We start from the raw sequence: 17,255 nt of genomic DNA, 5'->3' as shown, positions 1-17,255 counted from the left end.
GGGGGAAAAACCATCACAATGTTGGAATTGATCTTGTGGCTAACCTCTATACTTCTATAGGCCAGCTCCAACGCACGCTTAACGTGGGCTTCAAGATCAATTTCATGGTCTTTTTACCCTTTTCCAGGCCGAATGTAGGAATTTCACTTGTGTCGAATCAAAAGTAGTCGTTGGGTGCTTTTTTTGCATGCATCAAACTAATTGGCGATGTGGGCTATCCTGAGTGCTAGCATTATTGGAAGTAGTAGGTTATAGCCATTACTAGAAGCATAGATGCGCTTTGCTGCGCCTGTTGTCTCTCTGTACTGCATTACTTTGTTTCTTGTTTGATGTTTTGCAACTTGAACACGGGCCTCATGCTTTCTCTATACCACATTACTTCGTAAAGTTTTGCAGCTTGAACCTAGGCCTTATGCTTTTCTATGAGTTGCCCCATGTGTTCAATTTTTTGGGCTGTGTGGGTATAATTTTTCTTTCTTTGTATGAAGCAAATAGCTATTGATTTCTTACGATCAGTGATAAAATAAATCCCCGTTAAAAATAAAAAATAAAAAATAAAAATAGGACTATTGGTTTCACGTTTTTCATTTTCTTGTACTAAACAGACTTTTTCTTTTGGTTTAATGTAACATATTTGTTTGCCATATATTTTTTGTGCCAATGCATCGACTGATTTTCTTTTGGTATATTGTTGATCGGTGAGGAGCTTATATTGAACACTTATCCAGATTTTGGTGTCCAGAACATCGAACGGTGGTGCTCTCATATGATGGACTCCTGACTTCATCAAAACGTGAGTTGTTTGCTCGGTCACATGGTCTTTGAGAAGAAAGGTAATTCATGAAGTCATATATTATAGGCCAGCGTAGCCTACCCCAACTTGCTTGGGACTAAAGGCTTTGTTGTTGTTGTTGTATATATTATAGGCCAGCGTCCACTTTTGCTTTCATTAATCACTTCCTCCTCGATGATTTGGAGGAGAAACCACAAGCTTAGTTTATCGACTTAAACCGAGCTGACTACCGCTTGTGTCTGAAGTCTGAACACAACCCAAAAATAGATTGCAGTGCTCACTCGCCCAGACGACGCTCGCATCAAAGCCTTGGCCCTGGTGCCAAACATGAACACAAAGGCATATCGTGATTACAGTTCAGACTGGCAGGATATAATTAGGAACTTGAAAGAGGTGAATCTATGTGCTATGGCGCCATATTGCCGGAGATCATTTCAGGCTGCATTAATTGCTTGTAGCCTTTTTCATGGACACCCGTTGATGCTTGCGGAACCTTGTCTTCATCTTTAGCTCCTTCTCCGCTTTCATGCTTCTCTCGCGGATGGTGTAGGCACTCGTTTGGGGATAACCTCCTCTATGGCACACTCATCATTGGACTCAAACCTATATGTGCAAATGGCATGAAAATCAAGTAGCATACCATCCTCAGGAGAACCAAGAAGACATGCATTAACGATAGAATCCACCTTAGTATGTTTGATTGAAGTAGATGTTGGGCGTGCCTCTTAATAATGGGGCTCTTGACATGATGACGTCGGTAAGATGCGCCGGATCAGTTATCATACCCAATTACCTTAGATTATTTGAACCGTCAATTACCTTAGATTTTGTCACTGGATTCAAATCCAATTAAGGATTAAGACCCTGTGAAGGGAAGCCAACTGCTACACTCAATGACAAAGCCCAGGGTAATCGGTATGGTAACTAATTATAAAATATTCCCAAGGCATAGCACTGTGCCGAGTAGAGGGCAACGGCAGCACCCATGCCAAAGCCACCTATGCCAAGCTTCACTGGAAATTGCAAATGTTCATCCTCTTTAGTACTTACTGCCATACAATACCGCCATCCTCTTTAGTACTTACTGCCATACAATACAGCCATCCTCTTTAGTACTTACTGCCATACAATGCTGCCATCCTCTTTAGTACTTACTGCCATACAATACTGCCATCCTCTTTAGTACTTACTAAACTACAGCCTCTCAGATTGTTTAGATCACTATATTAGTAATCTAAACGATCTTATATTTGTTTACAGAGGGAGTACTAAACTACAGCCTTCCATGGCGTCTGGGCACTGCGATCCTAGGGCGGAGCCACTGCTTGACATAATCCATCTCACGGTACGTCCAAAAATGCTGCAGTCTGCATGAATGACATGATGATGTTAGTACTAAATTTTAGAAGAACAATATGAGAGCAAATGATCAGTGAAGAAATTGTGTATGTTCAACTGTAGTACCTGTTGAAGGTTCTAAAATCCACTGAAAATCCTGAGGTTCGCAGAAACTCAGCGTACCATATACTGGTTTCATATGGTACTTGAGGATCATCTGCAGGAACACCAAATAAAGAAACCATTCTTAGCACTGACAAGGAACTTAACATGAGTATTCCCTAAAAAAAGGAACTTAACATGAGTATTTAGCAAAACAATAGCAATGCTAACCGTCTCCATGCAAGAGCAGGATTTTTAAGTGAGCGGCTCTCCTGCGAGCAGTCGTCCCTGAGCTCTCCATCCTGCTCTTCAGGGTCATGAACAATACGAGTTTGTATATGAGTTTAACAAATACTACTACGCACATGTCATGAGTAAATCACTAGTATTTATTTTCCTCCAGAATATTAAGGATTCAGACCCTGAGAAGGGAAGCCAGCCGCTAAACCCAATCACAAAATCAAGGGTGATTGGCGGGTATGGTAACCCATTAGCGAATCTACCCATGGCAAAGCATTGGGCAGAATATAATGCAACGGCCGCTCCCATGCCAAAGCCACCTATGCCAAGCTTCACTGGAAATTGCAAATGTTCATTAGCATTAGTTTTTTTAATCTCTTTTACATAATATGATTGACGAAGAAGGAAATTCGATAGATGTACCATCAGGTGGGTCTGACGACAAATAATCCGCGCACTTCTTAGCCCAGTAATCCAGGCCGTGGATGTCATCATGTCCGTACAATGAGTCAATGAATCGCCCCCCCACATCGAGCCCTGTTCAATTTTTCAGACAAAGGTAGTGATGATTTCGTCCCAGAAACAGCCTAGAAAAAACTTGGGAGAAGCAAAGCTGCAACAGGCAGCCAAGCCATACGTAAGTTTTGTTATAAGAATTATGATAATTAGGTGTAATTAATTAAGGATAATCTCCTCTTTTTAAACCGACTGCTATCACGCGGACGGAGATCGACGGGCCGCGACACAACGACTTGGCGTTGCAGATCTCCCCATGGAAACGATAAACAAATAGACAGCGTGCGTGACCTATCTCAGAGAAGAGGTCCTTTTTCCCCCTCTCCAAAGCAGATTCGTTCGTGCGTGCGTACGTTCGAGGAGAGATGAAAGAAAAGGTTGAGAAAGAAGGCGTAAAGACAGAGAGATCGAACGCAGAGATTAGGAGGAGATTGGAGATAATTTACCCTCCGCAGTCGTTGCTGCATTCGCAGTTGCCTCCACAGCACGACATGGTGATGATCTCACTCAACGAAGTGCATCGAGTTCATATGCTCTCTGACTGCGCTTGTTCTGCTTTGGAAGGGAAGCTTGGTGTGCCCGTGATTTATAGAGCTGGGAGAGAGGCTGTCTATCCGCCGTCCACTTCTCGGGCCTACCTCGGTTGGACGCCACTGGTGAGGTGCCCGTCGATTCTATACATCCAATTAATCAGCACCGAAGTACCCAAAACATGCTAGTGCGGCAACCAATGTGGAGTGTGGTTTTCCAGATCGATCAACCAATGAATGATAACTGATGAGGCTGTGCGATGCTGCCAAGCAACCGATCCAAAGCTCGTGAGGGGCATGGGTGCTTCAGCATAGGCGTCCAAGATCCATGCATGTCAAAGATAAAAGACGTCTTCAGTCAAAGAGCTCTGCGGCGCCCTTTCCCATTTCTGCTGATTAGATCGTTAGTTCGCTATTTGTTTTGTGTTGTCTCGGCTTTCCCCGGTTGGTTATGGCTTGTAATAGACATGACAAAGTTGGTGCTACCAGGTTTTCGCCCCATGGCATCCGTTTCGACGGCGAGCGAATGTGGTGGGTTTCCTGGTAGTGCTTGAACTCGCTCTACCCTCTTTCCCTCCTCCTGACAACTTGAACTGGTTTGTATTTCCGTTCTCTTGCCATGGAAGGGGGTAAAGCCCGGTTCAAGAAAAAAAAATGAATGATAATGCCCGTCTGGCCGAGAAATGGCTATTTCTAAGAACCCATGCACGGTTAAGAGCAGTAGAGCTTTCACGCAGCCTACATACATGCATGCATGGCTCATTGCGCTTGCTTGTGCTTATCCATATGCGTTGGTTGGACCTCCCTCTCTACATTGTGTTGTGGTGGACCAACCAAGATGCCTGCTTCCACTGAAGAAAATTATTGAAAGAATGAAGAAAATTCTTGCACTGAGTCCAGACACGTGTAATATTCTATCCATAAATATCTTCTGGGCATCCTAGACTGTCTCCTTTGGTTTGACACAGCGGCAGCTATTTCTCACAAAAACGAAAATTCGCACGGGCACGAAGCTGTGGAAGCTCGCACCAGCCCAGCCGTGCCAGCTGCCCTATTGCATCGCAATCAACAAAGTAGTTGGATCCCGTATGAGGGCACTGTGAGCTTTAAGGTTTAGTTTCTGAAACTTACTCAATTGATAAAGTAGGTCATGCACGCTACTTTTCTTAAAGCACTGTGAGCTTTAAGAAAATAGTCTAATAGTTAACACTACTTTATCAATGACTATAGATGACATAGCACCTTACTATTAGCCATGCTCATAAGGTGCAGTATACACTCAGCACATGTCAGCATTGGATAGAGAAGAGAAGCATTGTGGCCATTGAATTTTGCCGTGTGCATTTTGCAAGAACAACGCATTCACCTCTATCCTTACAGGCATTTCAACAACTAAACCATATGCAATTGTTGTTGAGCAATGTGGCGATTACTGATCAGAGACACCTGGACTTACAGTTGGAACTCAAAAGATTTTACTGCTATTAACATGTACAAGTTTTTATAGCAGGACAATGCTGCTTCCCTGCCTTCTTGAAAATCTGGAGATGTGTGGCAATGCCAAGATATAGAATATTTTTTTGGCTGCTCTTGCATGACAGAATCAACACCAGATGCCTCCTCCATAGAAAAGTTTTTTACATGTCTTCTCAGAATTGTGCCATTTGTACTCTAAATGCTGATGAGACTATTTTCGGATTGTCTGTTTGCTTATGTTTGTTGGGCATCCCTTGGCCTACACAAGTTTAGGGGTATCTCAGTCTTGGATGAGATTCTCTTGAACACTAATGCTCTTCCCAGGAATTTTGGTCTAATAATAATCATTATTTGATGCTGGCATATTTGGATGCAAAGGAATGGAAGTATTTTTCAGCAGATCGAACCTTCAGTGGAGTCTTGGAGACTTCTACTGAAAAAAGACCTCAATCTGCTCACTCACAAGATCAAGGCTAGATATGTACTCCCTCCGTCCGAAAATACTTGTCATCAAAATGGATAAAAAGAGATGTATCTAGAACTAAAATACGTCTAGATACATCCCCTTTTATCCGTTTTGATGACAAGTATTTCCGGACGGAGGGAGTAGCAAGTTTCAAGGCCTGGATTGCAGCTCACCTCAATTGATTATCTATGTTTAACTTGATGTTTCCAAAAACTGGTGTTGGGTGAACTGTCATATGCTTTGTAATATTTTGTACCTTTGCTGTTATTAATGAAAATACTGTAGAACGATTGGTCTACGGTCTCTGCTTCAAAAGGACAATGCATGATTGCTGCAAGCATGCCCTCACTTGCTAGCATCGGAGATTTTGTTTAATATGAACATGGTATTCTAAAAACTGGATCTCTCACCTTTGAGATGGTCTTTCCGTATTACCTCTATGAAGTGAATGGCAAAAACAGCAGCCAACAGTGCAGACTAGGAGAAACAATCAACAATAAGTATAAACATATGGCGTATATATATGATCCATTATTGCAGTAACAATCAGCATTTGGTAAGAGATATCATAAACTGAGTTTTTATAAAGTATAAATCCTAGGGAGAAAAAAAAGCAAAAGGTCTAAATTTGTGTGCATACATTTCAAACACCTAAATCAACCTCACAAATCCATCACAACCAAGAAAAACAAAAATAATATAAGCATAGCTTGACTTAATAGCCAGAAACAACACATGGACCCCAATTCCATTAAGTTGGCATTTACCACAACAGAAACAACACAATAAACTCAATGCTAACAATCAAAGGAGTATACAGTACCCATAAGACATCACATAACTATGCCATGGCCTTGGCCGACGACCTGAGCCTAACTATGTTGGACACGGCGCAAGAGCACCTCCATGCATCCGCACAAGAAACCGCTCGCTCCATAGGGCCCTGCGAATTCTCATACCAGCGAGCCTTTTGAGTGAGACAGAGCCTAAACATGAATGTAAACCTCTCTGGAGTCTAATGCCAGACCGGCGGAGGGAGTGGGCGGCAATGGAACACAACACAAAGAAAAAGCTCTCAAACATGGTAGGAACGCTGCTTGTTTTCCTAGATAGAGAAGCTTGCATTCAACAAGGCAGCACAGGCACGGTTGTCGGTGGGACATTATCCCTGATTATCTTCAAGATCACCTATGATATGAAGCACCATGGCAACTGACCCAAACAAAGGCACACTGCCTGACGGAAAACGAAGAAAGCCACAACAATCCATAGGAACAACCAAAAAAGGCCAATACACACAACAGGATGAAACAAAGGCACGTACATTAGTTATAGGTAAACAAATATAAACAAGGACAAGAACCTAATGATCTCCCCGCAAAAAAAAGAAACCTAATGATCGGATGGAGGCTCTCCGAACCTTTGCTCTGACGAGAAAAAAGCTACTCCCTCCGTCCCAAAATATAAGAATGTTTTTGATACTAGTACGTATATGCCTCGCTTTGATCTGGATCTGGTGGTGGTGGAACGCCCGGAAGAAGCTAAAGGCTGAGGGGAGGAAGATCGACATTGCCACTCTGCAGTTCAGACGTCTAAAGGCTGAACGGACAAGTTGAATAGCATCCGTTTCCACCATGCTCCAAGCTATCAACTCGCCCACCTCTGCTTTTTAGGGAGATTATATAAATATCTTGCTTCCTATGTTAGAATTCTGTTTAAATTCTGTTGTAATCTAAACCCTCTATCTGAACTTCTCTCGTATCCTCCTCTGTCTCCTCATCGATGTATCCTAGCGATCGTCGTAAGCTTGTACGCCACGACAGGGGCTTCTCCTGTCTCTCATAAATAAACGCAACGCGGCTCCCATCGGGAGTAGAAACACTTCCACCAGATCAATCTTTACATGGTATCAGAGCTAGCCTCTTCCCTTCTATCTAGCAAACACAGAAACCAGAAACCCTATCTTCGCCATGTCCGCAAGCTCAAGCGCCATCGTCCTCAACCTTGGCGCACCTCCAACAGAAAAGCTTGCAAGGGGGAATTACCTCCTGTGGAAGGCGCAAGTAATGCCGGCACTGCGAGGAGCGCAAGTGACCGGCCTCCTTGATGGCAGCGACGCCGCACCACCGAAGACGGTGGAAGTTACCAAGGCGGACAAGACCACGGCCATAGAGCCTAATCCTCTATATGGCCCGTGGCTGTCAAAGGACCAGCAGGTCCTGAGCTACTTGCTCAATTCGCTGACCCCCGAGATTCTTGCACAAGTCATCGGTAAGGAGAATACCCATGATCTTTGGATTGCCCTTACTACCTTGTTCGCTGCGCAGTCTCAGTCTCGGATAACAAATCTGAGGATTGCAATCTCCAACACCAAGAAGGGCAACATGTCCAGTAATGCGTTCATTGCCAAGATGAAGAGTCTCGGTGATGAACTCGCTGCAGCAGGTCGTCCAGTTATCGATGGAGAGATGGTGGATTACATCCTGGCTGGACTAGATCGGGATTATGATCCAATTGTTGCAGCAGTTGGCGCCATCAAGAATTCTATTACGGTTGATGATCTCTTCTCGCAGATCTCTGCTTTCGACCAGAGGATGGAGATGCTAGGAGATGGACCAGGCGGTTTTCGCTCTTCTGCCAACGCGATTTACAGAGGACGTGGGCAGTACAGACCAAGAGGTGGCCGTGGGCGAGGAAACAGGGGGCGCGGCCGTGGTGATCGCGGTGACCGCCCCTCTCCTTCTCCTGCTCACAGCGGTGGCTATGGCGGCCATCAGCAACACCCACGACAACAACTACAACAGCAAGAACGGGATTATCCCGAATGCCAAATCTGCTACAAGCATCACCCCGGCGGTGCAAGGGCCTGCTGGCATCGGTATGATGAGGATCACGAAGAAAAGAAGGCCAACATTGTCACAAACTCCTACGGGATTGACACCAACTGGTACGCAGATTCTGGCGCCACGGAGCACATTACAGGGGAGCTTGACAAGTTGACCATGAGGGAAAGATACCATGGAGGTGACCAAGTGCACACGGCAAGTGGTTCAGGTATGGACATTACCCATGTTGGTAATTCAATTGTTAAAAACCCCTTTAAAAACTTGCATCTAAACAATGTTCTACATGTCCCTGATACATCCAAGAATCTTGTCTCTGTTCATCGTTTTACCCTCGACAATAATGTTCTCATAATTTTTTACCCTTACTCTTTTGTGGTCAAGGACTTGGCAACGAGGAGAATCATCCTTAGAGGAAAGTGTGAGGGAGGCTTATATCCACTCATATCATCATCTTCATCATGGTCAAACAAACAAGCTTGGAGTGTCACCAAACCATCCTCGGCAAAGTGGCATAGTCGTTTAGGTCATCCTTCTTCAGTTATAGTTCAACATGTCCTTAGTAAAAACAAGCTCTCTTATGAGCCTAGTTCTGAGTCAGTTTGTGATGCTTGTCAACAAGCTAAGAGTCATCAGTTACCCTATCCTATCTCTACTAGTATTTCCACTGCTCCATTGCAACTTGTTTTCTCGGATGTATGGGGACCAGCCCCTACCTCAGTTGGAAGATTTTCATACTATGTGAGTTTTATTGATGATTATAGTAAGTTTACATGGATTTATTTGCTAAAGAAACGATCCGATGTTTTCCAAGTCTTTAGCAATTTCCAAAACCTTGTTGAACGTCAATTGAATTCTAAAATTCTCGCCATGCAAACCGACTGGGGTGGTGAGTATGAGAAACTAAATTCTTTCTTTCAAAATATTGGAATTTCTCATCATGTTTCATGTCCTCATGCTCACCAACAAAACGGGTCTGCTGAACGCAAGCACCGCCATATTGTTGAAGTAGGACTAGCATTGCTAGCAAACGCCTCCATGCCTCTAAAATTTTGGGATGAAGCTTTTCTTACTGCCACATATCTTATAAATATTCGTCCTAGCAAAGTTATCAACTTTGAAAATCCCATCACTCGTCTTTTTGGTATTTCACCAGATTACAAGTCTCTTAGAATTTTTGGATGTGCTTGTTGGCCCAACCTTCGGCCTTATAACACACGCAAACTTGCCTTCCGTTCAAAAAAATGTGCTTTCATAGGCTATAGCCCTATGCACAAAGGAGTCAAGTGTCTTGACATCTCTACGGGACGAGTATATATCTCCAGAGACATTGTGTTTGACGAGTCAGTATTCCCTTTTGCATCACTTCATCCTAATGCTGGTGCCCTCCTCCGTCAAGAAATACTTCTACTTCCAACCATGTCTCCTAGTTTTGATCAAGGGGGAGATAACAATTGTACTAACCAACATGATAATGTTCCTGGAAACAGTGCTTCTTCTGTACGTGTGCAGGTCTCTGAAGAAAACGGGGCAGAAAACGGTGTTCAAATTGATCAAAACGCTCTGTTATTTCATGTGCCAGAAGAAGAGGAAGCAGGCGCAATCTTCGATGACGATCCGGCAGCGCCTGCCACGCCCGTGCGGGAATCCCCCTCGGATCACGAGCGCGCATCTGCCTCGGATCAGGAGGTCTCCAGTCACGGGCGCAGCCGCGGGCACATGCAGCCTGTCTCGAGTCAGGAGCGCGCCAGTCACGGGCGCGGGCGCGGGCACATGCAGCCAATCGCTGGGCGCGAGCGCATGCAGTCGATCGCTGCGGGGCGCGCCTCTCACATGCAGCCGATCGTGCCAGGGCTTGGATCTGATGCGGCTGCTGACTCTGCGACCACAGGAGAAACGGCCGCCACACCAGAGGCCACTGGATCGTATGCGGCAAGTTCTGAGAGCTCTCCGGGATCTTCTGTATCTAGCCGATCTGTTCATGCTTCTGCACAGAATTCTGTACAGCCACAACCTGATGCTACACGAGTCATGACTCGACTTCAAAAAGGTATTAGAAATCCTAAAAAAAGAACGGATGGCACAATACCATATGGCATGTTGTGTATTTCAGGTGAACCGGCAAAATTGGATGATGCATTCAGAGATCCCAAGTGGAAAAGAGCTATGGATGAAGAATATGGTGCACTCATGAAGAACAAGACATGGCACTTGGTACCAAATCAGAGAGGTAAAAATATTATTGATTGCAAATGGGTTTATAGAATAAAAAGGAAGGCAGATGGCTCTATTGATAGGTACAAGGCACGTCTAGTTGCAAAAGGTTTTAAGCAACGATATGGTATTGACTACGAGGATACATTTAGTCCGGTTGTTAAAGCTGCTACTATAAGACTTGTGCTAGCCATTGCTGTTTCAAGAGGATGGAGTCTTAGACAGCTAGATGTTCAGAACGCGTTTTTGCATGGTGTTCTGGAAGAGGAGGTCTATATGAGGCAACCACCAGGGTATGAGAATAAACAAACACCTCATTATATTTGCAAACTTGATAAGGCTCTTTATGGTTTGAAGCAGTCACCTAGAGCATGGTTCTCCAGGTTAAGTTTACAATTGAAGCATCTTGGATTTGTTCCATCCAAAGCAGATACATCTCTCTTTATTTACAATAAGGCAAATACAGTGGTTTTTGTGCTCATATATGTTGATGACATCATAGTTGCAAGCTCATCACAGAATGCTACTAATGCTCTCTTGCGTGATTTGGGTTCAGAGTTTGCATTGAAGGATCTAGGTGACTTACATTTTTTCTTAGGTATTGAAGTTAAGAAGACTCAAGATGGCATAATGTTAAATCAGGAAAAATATGCTGCTGAGCTTCTAACTCGTATGGGAATGAAAGATTGCAAACCTTCACCCACACCATTATCTTCTTCAGAACAACTGTCGGCATATCAAGGAGAACCGCTTAATGAACAGGAAAGTACAAAGTATAGAAGTGCTGTTGGAGCTTTACAGTATTTAACCTTGACACGGCCAGACATATCATTTGCTGTAAATAAGGTTTGTCAATATTTGCATGCTCCTACCTCCACTCATTGGACATCTGTCAAAAGGATTATAAGATATATCAAGCACACTGTGAGTTTGGGACTTCAGTTCAAGCGTTCAAACTCCACGCTTGTTAGTGCTTTTTCTGATGCTGACTGCGCAGGATGTAGTGATGACAGAAAGTCAACTGGAGGATTTGCAGTGTTCTTTGGGTCAAATCTTATTTCTTGGAGTGCCAGAAAACAAGCCACAGTGTCAAGGTCAAGTACAGAGGCTGAGTATAAATCTCTTGCAAATGCAACTGCTGAAATTATTTGGGTGGAATCATTGCTTCATGAGCTAGGGATTAAGCAACATCGTACATCTTGTTTATGGTGTGACAATTTGGGTGCTACTTATCTGTCTGCTAATGCAGTTTTCCATGCCAGAACCAAGCACATTGAGATAGATTTTCACTTTGTACGAGAAAGAGTTGCTGAAAAGAAATTAGAGATACGGTTCATTCTATCCAAGGATCAATTGGCAGATGGATTTACTAAAGCTCTTCCAGCAAGGTCATTTGAGGAGTTCAAGAGAAATTTAAATGTAGGGTAGTTTAGATTAAGGGAGGGTGTTAGAATTCTGTTTAAATTCTGTTGTAATCTAAACCCTCTATCTGAACTTCTCTCGTATCCTCCTCTGTCTCCTCATCGATGTATCCTAGCGATCGTCGTAAGCTTGTACGCCACGACAGGGGCTTCTCCTGTCTCTCATAAATAAACACAACGCGGCTCCCATCGGGAGTAGAAACGCTTCCACCAGATCAATCTTTACATCCTAAAGCTCTAGCCCTTTGCAAATTAAAGATTGCCCTCAGGCCTGTTATAATGTCGGAGACGCTCTAGCGATGTATGGGTCAAAGATGGGGCATGCACCCCCAGCCGTATGGCCGGGTGTCGTCCCTTGCCCAGGTCTTTGCTGCCAGCGATCTTGCTCGGCTCGTTGACTAATGGAATGAGAAATTCCCAGGTTAAAAAAAAAGAAACTCATACCTCTCTTTATTTCAATTCACAAGGAGTTGCTGCAGTTCTTCGCTCACTTCATTTGTCAACCTCCTTTGCAGAGCTCACTCAATTTTCACTTCATTTTTTAAAAGTTAGTTATATTAGTCGGAGCATACAGGTCACCAATACATCATCTAATTATTTAAGGGTTAAACATTTGCAACAACTTGGTTAGGTCTAATAGCTGATTCATGATGCCTTAGTGGTGATTATGCACCAAAGCAAAGACATCTTTGCTGATGCTCGGTCTAAAAAAGATCAACAAGTTCAGGGATACTAAAGGTGGTATCCGGTAACATGCTGGGGTTACCAGCTCTCTAGCAAAGCCTACAAGATATTTTTTCTGGGAAGGTGATGCCTACAAGATCAGATCTCAACAAGCTCAGGTCACTCTAGCGGTCTAGCCTACGCCGCTTGGACTCAGGCGTGTCGCCGCCACCGATTTCAACTTCAGTTTGGCTAGTTGAGATGCAGCGGCATCAACGATTTCTTGATTTCCTTCCGCGTTTTCCTTCTCCAAAACGGCATCCGCAGCTGCAAATAGATTGACGCCGCATAAGGATAACAGGACGGATAATTTATAGTAGCCAGAATTGGCCAAGTTGGAACCCAGTTCCAGTTCAGCATCTCCTCTTTTGTTACACTAATCGAAGCTGAGTTGGCACATGCACTCAGATAATTATTACCAACAAAAAACACCCTAATACGGTAATACCTAGTAGTTTATGAAGAAGCCAAACTCTTCGTAACAGAATACAGTGACAATTTCAATTAGAAATAGTACCTCCTTAAACATATATTAATTAAAAGTTTGCATATATATGATGAAGGGCAACAGAGTGTGTTTACAAATATAATCTGGCTTCAAGCAACTGCATGAAAAATAGCACGTGATCCTTATACTACTACCTACTAGCACACTACAAGTGAGAACTATACTTCCCTCAAAAAAAAAAAAGAAGTGAGAACTATACTACAGATGTTTTAAAGAGCTACACACTGATGTATGCATTCCTAGAGACAAATTTTATCAGAAATGTCTGCGTATACAGTGAAGTTCAACAGATACCATCTTTGGAAATAGTATTAAACTAGTCCATCTTTTCTTTTGCGGGGGAAACAAACATCTTAAATGTTAAACTGCATCTTACAACCCAGGAAACAACATGAAAACTATGGAAGGAATACCATATGACAATTTACTTCCATAGTCTTGCCTGCGTCCTGTGCATAAGGCTTTGCAAAAAAATCATTGGCAAAATTAGTGGATACAAGTGTGCTTCTATTTAGAAGAAGAAAGCTAGAACTCACTGGAAGTGTCAGATCTAACAGCAAGCGGTGCTTTACCCTACAAAAATCCAATTTAAGCCCCTTACAGCGTCACTAAATTAAAACAATCTAAACTAACACAGCCTGAAATTTCCAACATTAGCATCCCTTCTCTCCCACAACTTAATAATCAAATTTTAGACTTAATTCAGTATATGTTACACACCAAGACACTATATATACATCTCTCGGATTGTTACACAGAAACACACCATTTCCAGTCACTAAACAAGCAGTAACAAGAATCTACAAAGAGGGCAAACGGTATAATTACCTGAGCGGAGAGCCGGTGGCAGCCTCCAAGCGTGAACGAAACGGGTGGCGATGCTTTTGCCGGATAGCTCCTCAACCAGCTCGTAGAGCTCGCACTGCACGACCCTGCGGTCAGGCACGTCGACGCTGAACAGGTGTCTGTCCAGGAAGAAGTAGACCACGTCGGGGTCCCTGGGATGGATGAGCGCCAGCACCGGGAGCTGCCTTGTCAGACGAGTCGCCTTGAAGCTCACATCATTAAAGATCTCCGAGAAGGTCGCTTCATACTCCAGCGTCCACTCGGTGGAGTCCGGATCGGCGAGCGTCCACACGCTGATCTGTGCAGAGCCAAAGCTGCTACGGTTCTTGTACATGTCCACGAACCGGAGCTTGCCCCGGCTGACAGCCACGCGGCAGTACTTGTCGAGCACTGCACAATCTTCCCCGTACTTGAGCGCCTTGCGCGGCGGGAGTGGGACGAAGCTCAGCACAGGCGCGTCCGCGAAGGGGTCGCAGGTGATGAGGCCCCAGGAGAGGTCGACCCACCAGAGCCTCCCGGAGTGCGAGACCACGCCGTTGGGGGTCAAGGGGCGGGAGCGGGACGGAAGCGGGTAGGCGACGGTCTTCCTGTCCCACTGCCCGGATTGCGACGAGAAGCAGAGGAGGTCGGCTTGCTCGCCGCCGGCGATCGGCTGGAGCTCAGCGACCATGTAGCGGCCTGCGCCCTCGTGGGAGGCGATGAGGCCGAGGCGGCCCGGGTTCATGATGCGCTCGGGGTTGGGGAGCGGGAAGGCCGAGGCGGATTTGGAGTCGAGGACGAAGTAGCCCGCGACGAATGGGCGCCAGCAGACCTCCTGGCGGCCGGGGAGGTCGATGACGGCGGGGCCCGCGGCGGGGCTCTGGGAGGCGTGGAGGAGGAGGAGGCCGGAGCGGTCGACGGTGAGGACGGAGGGGAAGTTGTCGGAGGTGGTTTGGCCCGGGAAGATGCGCGGGGGGATGGTGAGGAGCGCGACGCGCGGCGGCGCCGGCAGCGCGAGGGAGAGGTCGGCGCCCGGAGGAAGATCGGCGTCGGCGGCGGACACCTTGGCCACGCGGCCCAGGATGACCCACGACGGCGACGCGGACGCCATCTCGGCTCTGAATGCGTGCCCTGGACCCGGACGTGGTGGTGGTGACGGCGGTGGTCGCGTCCCCCGGTGGCGGTTAGGTTTCAATCAAGGCTTAAAGGCGGCGTGTTTATTAAGGGGGCGAGCAAAGCATGCGAGCGGAATGGCTCGTCTGGAACGATCCGGGTCCGATCGGTCGCACGCTGACGCAATCAGTCGGCTTTTTTTTTTTGAACATACGACCGACTGACGCAATCAGTCGGCTTGATCAGGCGGAACACAGGACCTAACTTTAAGAAGGGAAAAAACATAATCAACTTTATTCCTCAAATGAAAGCCATATCGTTTTGTTAATGCAAAATACTTTATTTTTTTGATGTAATGCCATCAAGAAATATCGTTTCCAAGAAGATTGGAAATAAAGTCAGGGATTAACTCATTCCAAAGACCAGAGGATCTTATCTAAAAGAATGCCTAGCTAATATGTTTGAATGTGATCCCGGCAGGGTCCAAAGCCATCTCCTTACATTTCATCTTACATTTCATAACGACCATCACATCTGGTCCCATGTATTCATCCATTAGCTTGATTGAGTCCGCCCTAAAAGAACAGTCCGACTCTATCTCCACCTTACTACACCCCAGGTTTGCACACAGGAACATATGATGCGTTTGGTAGCCTGCATTAGGCCCAGCCAGACCCACACGGGATGAAAATGGGATGTTTTGATGCATGTGTTTACTGTTTGATCCGCATAGCACGAACCTCAAAGCACCCCTCAGCCTGGCCCGCTAGGAATGGCCGATTCGGCCGTTTCCAACGAGTCAGGCTCGAGTGATGCAGAAAAGGTGAACGCCGCGCCGCGTAGGGGAGGGAGATGGCGGGAGCAATGGCGCATCTTCGAAAAAGCGGCGGGACGAATTCAAGTCACCGCCCGCCGATTCGGTCGCCCTATATATCAAGGGTCACCGCCGCGGCAAAACTCCCGCCACCATTTCCTCCCTCTCGAGCTTTCCCTCCGGCGCGGATCCACTTCGACGACGAGGTAAGCGGCGCATCTACTCCGGCGACCGGTTGACTACGTTCATGTGTATGCTAGTGTGCAAGTGTTGAATAAGATTATCCATGTGTCCATGGTTAGCGCTCCGTTCTCCATGATTAGTGCTCTGTTATGCTGTGGTATGCTTGTGCATTTGTTACTACTAGTTTGATATGTCCATGATGTAATGCTAATTCGATCTGTCCAAGATGTAATGCTAGTTCGATATGTCCAAGATCTACTCTTTTAATAGTTCATGATGCTGCTCTTAAGGCAGCAGCAAAGGAGAAGAAGGATGGCAGGGGGAACAGCATGAAATGGTAGCCGTTCCTCTCCACTTTTGTGCTTAACAAGATGTGTGAGATCATAGCTAGTGGGGTGAGGACTAACAAGGGCTTCAAGGAGGTGCACTTGAAACCTTGTTGCAAAGCAGGTGTTCAACTTCTGTGGACAGGAGGTCACCTCGACCCAGGTGTAAAACCACCTGAGGAAGTGGAGAGCTTGATGGATCCAAGTGTCCAAGCTCAGAGACCTTAGCGGTGCTTCATGGAATGAGGACACCTGCTCGATCCTTCTGGAGGTAAGCACTACCAAGGCCACGTCGTGGTTAGCTCACAAAACATGCCATTCTAACAGACCAGCAGTTCAAGCCTATGAACTATTGCCATACTAACTAACCTGTCTGCCCTGTTTCTTCTTAGGCTCATCCCAAGGACGCTTAGTTCCTCAATACCCCTATCCAGAACTACCACTAGATGCAGCAGATCATCTCCTTTGGGCTGGCAACCGGCAAGCATGCCATGGGCTCTGGTCAGCCGATTGGCTCGCCGATGCCGGAGTATCCAGACACCCATGAGTCAGTGAAGGAAATATGCCCTAGAGGCAATAATATAGTTATTATTTTATATTTCCTTATATCATGATAAATGTTTATTATTCATGTTATAATTGTATTAATTAGAAACTTGATACATGTGTGGATACATAGACAAAACACTGTCCCTAGTAAGCCTCTACTAGACTAGCTCGTTAATCAAAGATGGTTAAGTTTCCTAACCATAGACATGTGTTGTCATTTGATGAACGGGATCACATCATTAGGAGAATGATATGATGGACAAGACCCATCCGTT

At 45.4% G+C, this 17,255-nt stretch overlaps 3 protein-coding genes across 15 annotated transcripts in view; 1 reads left to right on the top strand and 2 right to left on the bottom strand.

The window, feature by feature from the left end:
• The window catches only part of LOC123069445 (uncharacterized), an 8,723-nt gene extending 3,365 nt beyond the window's left edge, over positions 1–5,358 (top strand). For 6 of the 11 annotated variants that reach the window (XR_006432549.1, XR_006432543.1, XR_006432544.1 and 3 more), the window contains 2 exons: positions 729–833; positions 2,054–2,385. Coding sequence is in view for 1 of the 11 variants with exons in the window: in XM_044492301.1 (XP_044348236.1) it covers positions 729–825 (97 nt within the window). In the remaining 10 variants the exon portion in view is untranslated. Of the gene's footprint in view, positions 1–728; positions 834–2,053; positions 2,386–4,899 lie in introns of those variants that run through there. The other 5 variants (XR_006432550.1, XR_006432548.1, XR_006432547.1 and 2 more) reach the window with 4 other exon arrangements.
• LOC123069446 (carboxylesterase SOBER1) lies at positions 1,803–3,548 on the bottom strand. Of its 3 annotated transcripts, XM_044492303.1 has the most exons (6): positions 3,436–3,548; positions 2,897–3,010; positions 2,655–2,808; positions 2,465–2,535; positions 2,258–2,348; positions 1,803–2,160 (listed from the first exon to the last, which is right to left on the bottom strand). In XM_044492303.1, exons 3-6 carry the CDS (start codon positions 2,780–2,782, stop codon positions 2,067–2,069), a joined length of 384 nt encoding a protein of 127 aa, XP_044348238.1. In that variant the 5' UTR covers positions 2,783–2,808; positions 2,897–3,010; positions 3,436–3,548; the 3' UTR covers positions 1,803–2,066. The 3 variants fall into 3 exon arrangements, with proteins under 3 accessions (XP_044348238.1, XP_044348237.1, XP_044348239.1); XM_044492302.1 differs by having other exon boundaries at positions 2,655–3,010; XM_044492304.1 differs by having other exon boundaries at positions 2,897–3,510.
• A 7,382-nt stretch (positions 5,359–12,740) lies between the features above and the next one.
• Positions 12,741–15,176, bottom strand: LOC123069444 (uncharacterized). Its single transcript, XM_044492299.1, has 2 exons — positions 13,999–15,176; positions 12,741–12,929 (listed from the first exon to the last, which is right to left on the bottom strand). The coding sequence occupies exons 1-2, from the start codon at positions 15,104–15,106 to the stop codon at positions 12,796–12,798; spliced, it is 1,242 nt and encodes a 413-aa protein (XP_044348234.1). The 5' UTR covers positions 15,107–15,176; the 3' UTR covers positions 12,741–12,795.
• Positions 15,177–17,255: the final 2,079 nt, after the last annotated feature.

This window comes from Triticum aestivum, chromosome 3B (assembly GCF_018294505.1).
Source record: "Triticum aestivum cultivar Chinese Spring chromosome 3B, IWGSC CS RefSeq v2.1, whole genome shotgun sequence".
Classification (NCBI taxonomy): domain Eukaryota; kingdom Viridiplantae; phylum Streptophyta; class Magnoliopsida; order Poales; family Poaceae; genus Triticum; species Triticum aestivum.
Note: the sequence above shows the minus strand (reverse complement) of the source record. Positions and strands in the feature narration are given on the sequence as shown.

Excerpts from the sequence above, each read along its gene's own strand:
- LOC123069446 (XM_044492302.1), bottom strand. The coding sequence starts at position 3,456 with ATGCAGCAACGACTGCGGAGG. Across the intron at positions 3,011-3,435 it reads TGCAGCAACGACTGCGGAGG|GGCTCGATGTGGGGGGGCGA; the intron begins GTAAATTATCTC and ends AAAATTGAACAG. Across the intron at positions 2,161-2,257 it reads GATTTTAGAACCTTCAACAG|ACTGCAGCATTTTTGGACGT; the intron begins GTACTACAGTTG and ends TCATTCATGCAG.
- LOC123069444 (XM_044492299.1), bottom strand. The coding sequence starts at position 15,106 with ATGGCGTCCGCGTCGCCGTCGTGGGTCATCCTGGGCCGCGTGGCCAAG. Across the intron at positions 12,930-13,998 it reads GCCACCGGCTCTCCGCTCAG|CTGCGGATGCCGTTTTGGAG; the intron begins GTAATTATACCG and ends ATCTATTTGCAG.